This window comes from Pelobates fuscus, chromosome 4 (genome assembly GCF_036172605.1).
Source record: "Pelobates fuscus isolate aPelFus1 chromosome 4, aPelFus1.pri, whole genome shotgun sequence".
NCBI classification, from domain to species: Eukaryota; Metazoa; Chordata; class Amphibia; order Anura; family Pelobatidae; genus Pelobates; species Pelobates fuscus.
In genome coordinates, this window is record NC_086320.1 from 66,605,834 (window position 1) to 66,614,778 (window position 8,945).

The following is an 8,945-nucleotide window of genomic DNA, read 5'->3' on the forward strand; positions in this document are numbered from 1 at the left end:
ATGTAAGGGCCAGCGTAGAGGTTACCGTGAGTCAATGTGAACCCGGTTTACTGTGCAGCTCCCTCCAGTTCGTTTGGTAATCAGGGTTGTCGGTTGAGAGGTTACAAGTCTTGTGTCCTGCTGCCAGGAGGGTCTAGGTGCTGTCATGGAGAGCGGCAGTGAGCTCTGGTCCTGCGACCCTTGGGCTTCAATCCGGGTGTGTGAAAGACAGTGTTACATTTGCTGGCGATGGGTCAGTTGTCCCAGCGGTAAGGAGTGTCCATAAGCGGTTGGGCGTAAAGGGGTGCAGGGCCTATGCGGCCTGCTTATCTCTAACTCGTCCGAAGTCCCACGTGATGGGCCTGGGTGAACCCAAGTTTGGCAGGGTCGCTAGATTGTAGAGTAGTGTCTGGCAACGAGGTATGAAAGAAAAGTCAATGGTAGCAAACAAAAAATAACAAATAAAAGTCTGGTGGTAAGCAGATTCAGCTGCAGGTCGCGGCTGTGGCGTATCCTGAGGAAGTAGGGCACTGCGGAATGTGTTGAGTGCCTCTGTTGAGGATGGAGCTATCGCGGGTTGTTCAGCTGTCTGTTCTGAGGCACGAACGGCGTGGTCTTTGATGGGTCCCATCTGTGTTTGATGTTGTTCGCGCCCGTCTGTGCTGGAGGCGTGAGAGAGTTCCCTGGTAAGCCAAGTGTTGGCACAGCTGCAAAGCTTCTGGCAGGTCTCTGACTGTGTGGGTCAGGTCATTTTTCAGGACCTGTAGGGCAATTGGAGTGCTCCATCTGTAGGTTATTTCGTTTCGCCTCAAGAGTGTCGTGAACGCTTGTAGGGACCTGCACCATTGCAGGGACAGGTCAGCAAAGAAGGTCAGGTTGGCGTTTTCAAAATTGGATGGTGTCTTCCCATGAAGGGCTTTGAGTATGGCCGCTTTGTCCATTCCTGATCGGAACCTCACCACTAGGTCCCTAGAGGCCGTGTCTGGAGCCTTCCTCGGTTTAGGGACACGGAAGATCGCCTCAAAGCTCATGGCCTTCGCCTGTTGTGGCTTTAGTAGTGCCCCCGTGAGCATCCTTATCAGGTGTGGGAATTCCTCTGTCGGGATGTTGTCAGGGACACCTCGAATCTTGAGGTTGTTGCGGCGTCTATGGTCTTCAAGGGCTGCAAAGCGTTGGTCTGTATTCACTTGACACTGCTTGAGCGCTTGTACTTCATTTTGCAGATCTGCCATCACCTGGGCCTGCCTGTCTGAGGAGGCCTCGATGGCTCTGATGCGTCCCACCAGCCTTGTCACTTCCATCCGGAGCTGTGCCACATCAGCTTGGAGCACCCGATGCAGCTCACACTGCATGGTTTTCAGCGTATCCGTGGTAACCGGTTTAGGTGGCCCTTTGGGTGCGGGTGGGAGTGCTAACGGGGCGAACCTTCCGCTGGTTCACTCGTCTAGGCTTAGCTCATCTTGGCCCCATGTGTGCCTTGTGCCTGGCGGAATAAATCTCCGATGTCGGGTCCCGATTTGGGCTTGTCTGGCTTTTGCTTCTTTGTTTTTCGCCCCATGCCTCTGGTGGGTCTGTGGGTTCAATTCGTGGCTCGTTATTCCAGCCCAAATATGTATTTTTAGTAGCCGTGAGCGAGGAGCTCATTGATCGTGCGTCCGTTTCAGTTGGCTGCCATCATCAATTGCCATGTTTTCACTTTGCATTGACAACCTAGAATACAGAGGCAGGTGAAAAAATATTAAAATCTGCAGAGTTGCGGACTCTTTTGCCCCTGAAGAGTTACTTCATTTAATGCAACAACTGATAGCATCAGTAACCCCTGCCAGGCTGGCTAAGCAATTTCTATTTGATAGAGTTTATTGGATAGCTAAATTCCCTCAGGCACACAATAATACCTCTCGAGGTGTCATCTTGAAATGCCAAACTACATGGATAAGCAATTCTTTATGTCTATTATGCGGGACAAAGCGCCTTATGAATTTTAAACAAATAGACTTATCTTCTTTCAAGATATTAGCAGATCAACTTTGCAATGGCAGTGATCCATGCATCCCATTACAAAAAAAAACTCCTAGAAGCTGACCTTTCTTGACTTTGCTTGACCTTGCTTACCGTGGACTATCTTGGTGACTAAAGAGGGAAAGACATTCCAAGGCTACACACCAACGGAGGCTACTACTTTTCTTATGACTCTGGGCCTGGCTGATCCCTCTTCTAAATGCCCCAGATCTACTTCTACGCATTCCTAAGATGTCACCAGAGTAGTGACTTTTGTCTCTGATGGGGAAAGGAACTCAGTGACATAGTTGTGCATACTTTATGTGAAAATCGCACTGTTTTATAATTTTCTTTATAATGTTTAAGTTTTGATTAAAGAGCAGTTGCTTCACCCAATGGCCCTGCAGGTTTCCATACTGACAGAACTATTTTGCTGACATTTTTAGTTAGTCAACATAGCAACAGATAGCATTATTTTCTCAGTGTGTATATATATATACCACATAGAGCAATGTTCCCCAACCCAGTCCTCGTGGAACACCAACAGTTCAGGTTTTGTCAGTATCTCAATTGGAATAAAACAGGGACATACATAAATCCTGGACTGTTGGTGGTCCACGAGTACTGGGTTGGGGAACCCTGACATAGAGTGAACTGTTAAATATATAAGGTTAAAGGATAGGGTGTAATATCACTCATTTGCTTCAGAGCAGTGCCAGGCTCTGTATATAGGGTCAAGGGTGCCAATTCTGGCTACAAGATCCAGTACCAAAGATGAAATACAGGAGAATTCAGAGGATTCACAAAACATATTTCTTAAACAAACATAAAATAGTCTATTGGTACTAAAAACAAGAATGGTTATATGGGTTTAAAATATAATTTAAAATCCCCTTCACCACCTAATAGTAACCCAGGATAACAAGCAGAAAGTATCTATACACAAGTCTATTAGTATACAGCAAACGTGTTTCGGCTACCAAAAAGCCTTTTTACAGTGCGGACTTATTCCTTCCATATTGAGTTTTTTATACCTTCTACGAATAAGACATAAATGTTTCCAATTTCTGGCTATTCATTGTGGGCACAATGTAATTTCCGTCTCCTTTTGATGATGTCATATCCTCCATCCACCAGTGGAGCACATTTCTGGATCGCTGCGTCACTGGGATCCTTAATGTGACGCCGTGTCTGACCAGGCGTAGTTCAGGTCCCACTGGAGGTGGTAGTTTAATATGTTTAGTCCTGAGCAGAGTATGATATTTTAGATAAGGGCAAAGCAGTATAATGTATTTTGATAAACATTTATCTAAAATATGAACTAATTTGGAAAGCTTATCCAACAAAATTAAATTGATGCCATATTTGGTTATGGAGAGGTGATCAGAATCCCAAAGGAATTCCTGCTGCAAGACCAATGAAGGGAAACTGTATGAGAAATTGGGATTGTCCTGGTTTACTGTGAGGTTTTGCAAAATTATTATATTCGTGGGTTGGCTAATTTACCCTACATTCATCAAATTTGTTTCTCATTTCATCACAATTCATTATATGCTGAGAAACCCTAACTATTTAACTTCTAAGCAAATGATACCATGGTAAAAAAAAAAAAAAAACATTTAACTCATAAAAATCATCCTTTTTTTTTTTTCTAAAGAGGTGTTTAAAAATAAAAGTATTACGCTATCTACTCAGTTAACTGTAGACACAACGCTGGGGCCGGGTTGTGGGATGACACAGTAACGCCACACCAGACTCCTGTTGAAATGTTTCACTTTTACACGGCATGGTGTAATACATGACACAACGAAATAGGGACAATCTCATGGGGAGAGGGAGGGATGATGGTGGGGGAACACACTACATTATACTTCTTCTATTACTTAACACCCAGTGGCAGCGAGGCAGTTACGACTTCGCTATTTGGCTAACAAGTACACCTTATTATTGCACTCACCTACTTAACACCTTCGTATATACTCATCTGGACTCCCAAAGATGCCAATCCAACGCTCAATGGGTAAGACCAGCCAATTTTTCTCAAACACAATCCGTATGTATAACATTGTATACGTGTACTTGTCCCCTTATTCTCAACTTAAAACGAAACACCGCAATCATACATGGAATCTACGGTAACACTTATTCTGAAACGTATGACAGAACACCAAGACTACTTACTATGTTTGTTACTGTAATGCACATACAAATGTTGACGCCTGTACCACAACCTCATGCTTCAATAAAATTTGATTGACAAAAAAAAAAGTATTAAAAAAAAAACAACTTTGGAAAATAAAAAAGAAAGTTAGATTACTGAAAATGAATATGCAATTTTCTATGTAAGCCTGGAATCTTTCCTTCTATCTGTCAACCACGTTCCGCAGGTTAGATCCGCATTATACCATATAAAATAAATTCATTGAAAATATCATCCAACATTCTTTTAAAGAAGATTCAGGCTTTTTCTTTTTTTTTTTTTTACTTCCAAAAGATGGAATATGCATCAAGCACTTTAAATTCAAGTCTTTCATAACTCGAATGTGCTTCATTTATTACCATACAGGATAGGAGCGGCTACATAGATGAAAATGAATTGGACGCCTTGCTGAAAGATCTTTGTGAAAAGAACAAAAAGGTAATCACTGACTTTATTTTTGGAAGGGATAATTTGGATTTAAATTAGGTTTCAAAAATCTGGCTAATTTAGAAAGTCGGATAAAGAGCAAACTGGCCGTAATTTGCTGAAACACATTAAATCTCCTTAGCCGCAGTAATGCGGATGAAAATCCTTCAGTGAATACATTGGTCACGGACGTTTGGAGATGCTTTTCAAATACTCGAAAAAAACAACCTTTTAAAATGAGTTTGGCAAAAATGTATCAGTTTGAAAGCACTGATTACAAAAGGGCGACTTCCATCCTAACTGGAAACATTTCGCCTTGATTTGTGTGTAAATTGGGTTGATCATCTGGTTAAGTAAACTGGATTACAAAGAATTATCTGTTCTTTAAATAGGAGCTAGACATCAACTGCCTTTCGACATACAAGACAAGTATCATGGCTTTATCTGACGGAGGAAAACTCTACAGAACAGAACTGGCGTTAGTGCTCTGCGCAGATGAAAACTAGCAACACCGAATTCTTCCTACGTATGGTGATCTACTGTATCTAGTGTGCACTATGAGGATTTAAAGCTCTATCTTAGTTCTTTTTTTATCTGTAAATCTAACTGCATATAGATAATTAGCCAGAATGTGCTGCAATTTTTTTCTGTTTGTTTCTATACTGTTTGTAATGTACAGTTTTTGTAACTATAAGCAAGGTGATAAAAAAAAAAGAGTGTCTACACTTAGATCTGGAATGTACGTTTTCAAGATGACATTATAAGGAAAACACAATATAGGGTTCTCTGCACTATCAAAAAGGCAGCTACAATGCTGGGCACGCTACTAGAATATCGGATAGGAGGTATGCCAGCAAAGTGAGTTCAAACAAAGGCTGGCCTTTTGATCAGCTTCAACTCCTATTACTGAAAGCCAGCTTTTGATTGGCTTAAGGTGATGGTAGTTGTTTTTCCAAAACAGTTGGAAGGTGCCAAGGTGTGAAAGCTGGTAGACTTTCAGGGTTATTCCATAAGAAACAGTCTAAAAACACACACAAAAAAATATTTTAATTAGATTTTTTTTCTTTTATGTTTCGATTACTGGTCCCCTCCACTTTTTTTATAATTCATTCAAATGAGTAAAAACCCTTACCTTGATTCCTGCGCCCAGGACAGTCCCCCAGAAGCAGCCGATCCTATTTCATTGAAGTCACCAGTTCTGATTACTTTTGTCCAATCAAGCTTTCTGGACACATGGCACATTTTCTAAATATTTTTTTTAAAAATATTAAAATATCAAAAATGGATAATGTATAAAAGGTTTATCAATATAACAAAAAAACTATTAAAACATTACACAATTTAAAATATTTTTTTCATAATATTAGATGATTTTAAAAGTTTATCCAAAAATATTAAATTTGAAAAGATTATCCAAAAATAATAAAATTAAGGTCCATGTCTGCAACGTCTGTTGTCACCTAAGCTTATGTTTTTATTTTGTTTTTCTAAAGAAACCGAGAATAATATTATGTGAAATTATTCAACTAGTCACTCTGATCGTCTCATACTAGAATACAATTATACCAAAGTAATTCACATCATGTATTGCAGAAAATGTGAGATTCGAAGTGTTTTGCTACAAGGACCCTTACATGTTTTTTTGAGCGACTTGTGATATTTTTTTTTAATAATTCACTATAATAGGTTTATTCATAACACTTGTGGAAAAGTTCTCTTGAATATTTTTGTCAGCTGAGCCTGAATCTTTAGCTGTCACCTCACTGTGTAGTAATAAAGTACCACATTCAATTATGGCTGTTTTGTAAGTACTATGCGTGTTATGTAATTACCAGTTATTCAATGAGTGTGATAGAATTGTATCATTTATCTATTTTGTTTGTAGTTGTTTGTTTATGTTTAATGGCTTGAACTGCTGATGACACCAAAGGGTTAAAGGCTATGGTGATGACCATGAGGCCGAATGCCCAAAGTCAAAGCTTAAGTAAAGAACTGGCAACTACATTTATGAAACAAATCAAGTGAAATTAAAGTTTCAAAAATACCATTGCCTAACACTCACAAAAATCATATACACAAGATTACAAGGTTTGCATGTAAATATCCCATATCTGTGCCTGTCAAGGTTTTTTTTATAAAATGCCAGTTCTGGTTATAACCTGGTAATTGTCAGGTTGTGGCCATGACAGTCTCTCTATCCCTCATCTTAGCAAAGTGTACTGAAGCCATACAATTTATTAGTGTGGGGTATGTAGTGTATGTATAAGATATACATACCTATACTGAACATCCAAGTGCAGGCACCACTATTTACCCAAGATGCACCAGACATGCACATGTGCACTCACGCATCCTTTCCCACAATATATAGCATCATGGGAATATTTTATTTACATCATTTACATTGTATGCCAGGCTGTGCCTTTTGTTAAGTGCATTTCATTAAAAAAAGAATTGACTGGAATGGATACAAACAATTTTTACATTTATCAATGAATAAAACAGATAATGACGAAGATAGCTTGTTTTACCATTAATGCCAATCAAATGCATTAAAGTGCCCAGTTTTTACCTGAGAAGGATATTTCATTCAACTATGATGATGAAGAGAATTTAGGGCCCTTGGTCCACATAAATAATTCTTGTACTAAGTTATAGGTAGTAACATTTCCACAACGAATGGCTTTTCACTTATCCCTTCTATTACAGTGATGCTTTATTCACTAAACAGATAGCTGAGACCCAAATGGGTTTATTTAATAATCCCTAAATTATAAAGGATTTAAAACCAAATTTCTAAATTTCAGCTAAAATAGCAAAGCTCTGACTTCAGATGAGAGGGAGATTGTTTCCAAATCATCACTTTTTGTCAAAATGTTGCAATTAATTTTTCAGTTCTGTACAGTTCAGTGTCTAGTGAGTAATCCCCAACCTTCAAAAATTTAGGCTGAAATGGTCAAGTTGAAAAACTCCCAAACCCACCAGCACAGATTTCGTTTCCCGACCTGGATATTTTTTCCCTTATTTTGCAACTACGATGGCAATTCCAGTCTATAATTACCATAAAGCGAGTTACCTCCACTGTACTTTAAATGTCAAACTCACAGATTAAGCAGGAAAATATGTGTGTAGAATAATTAATTAAAATCAACTCCACTTACTATCTATTTATAATACAAATGCAAATCAGAAACACAATATTTCATACTATTAACAATGGGGATATTAAAACACTCTGAGGTCATCAAACTGCAAATTCTAGTGACTTGAAGGACTGAATGTCAAAATTTAGACTAAAATAGCCGAGATGGATAAAATTTTCACATCGTTAAACTGAATTATTTTCTCTAATTCAGCTATTTTGGTCTTAATTATATAAATCATTTCTGAATTCACCATGATTTGCAATTTAGTGAATAAAATCTCGATGTTGTATCTATAAGACTTCTATCGGTTTTTCATTTGGCTGTTGGAAACAATCACTATTTATGCATGTTACGCAGGAATATATAATGTTTCCATTATTATTCTATAGAGAACAGCACACAGTGCAGTAAGTATAGATTTGTGAGATGCTTGATTTCTATACCTAGTGTTTCAACGTGAATCCTTTCAGGCCCAGAAGTGCGCTAGGCTCGTTATTGTGCAATTTAAACGGCACAGCTCTGGTACTGAAAGGACTAAGGCAAACACATGTATGTGCCAATGGAATGTCAGACTGACTTACTGCTGCACTCTAAAACATATAAACTATCCTATTCAAGATACTGTATAAACATCTCATGCAAACAATGTGCAGAATGACCGGCATCAATCCATTTTCTAGATAATTTGCACTGATTTGCAGATTGTGATGATTATTCTAGTGAACTGATGTTTTTACACCATGTTCTCTGTATTCTCAAATTAAAGACAACGCACAAAATATTCGATTTGTACTCTGTGTTTCTTTTTTTAATACTGCTGTGGGTATTGTGGTATTTATAAGGAAAAGAAGTATGCATAGTTGAACCTACCCAGTGTACTGTAAAAATGCTCAAATGGCATTTCAAAGTGCCAAGAATATATACTATATGCCAGGTTTTTTTTCTACAAGAGCCACAATGAGAAGATAGAAGACACAGTAAGGGGTTTGAAACATGGGGGAATTCGTAAGAGACACAAGAACAGGGGTAAAAGAAACAAAATCAATATAGGTTACACAAGAGGAGCGACAGGAGACACAAGAGGGGGATAAGAGACACATGGGGATCAGAGACAAATGTTGATTAAGAGACCCAATGGGGGCATAAGAGATAGGGGATAAAAGATGCAAGAGGGGCGTAAAATATGCAAGAGGACA

At 38.9% G+C, this 8,945-nt stretch overlaps 1 protein-coding gene across 1 annotated transcript in view; it reads left to right on the plus strand.

The window, feature by feature from the left end:
• CALB1 (calbindin 1) overlaps window positions 1–8,530 on the plus strand; it is a 60,435-nt gene extending 51,905 nt beyond the window's left edge. The window contains exons 10-11 of the mRNA XM_063451267.1: window positions 4,544–4,615; window positions 4,996–8,530. Coding sequence (XP_063307337.1) covers window positions 4,544–4,615; window positions 4,996–5,109 — 186 coding nt within the window. The 3' untranslated portion in view covers window positions 5,110–8,530. The remainder of the gene's footprint in view (window positions 1–4,543; window positions 4,616–4,995) is intronic.
• The last annotated feature ends 415 nt before the right edge of the window (window positions 8,531–8,945 follow it).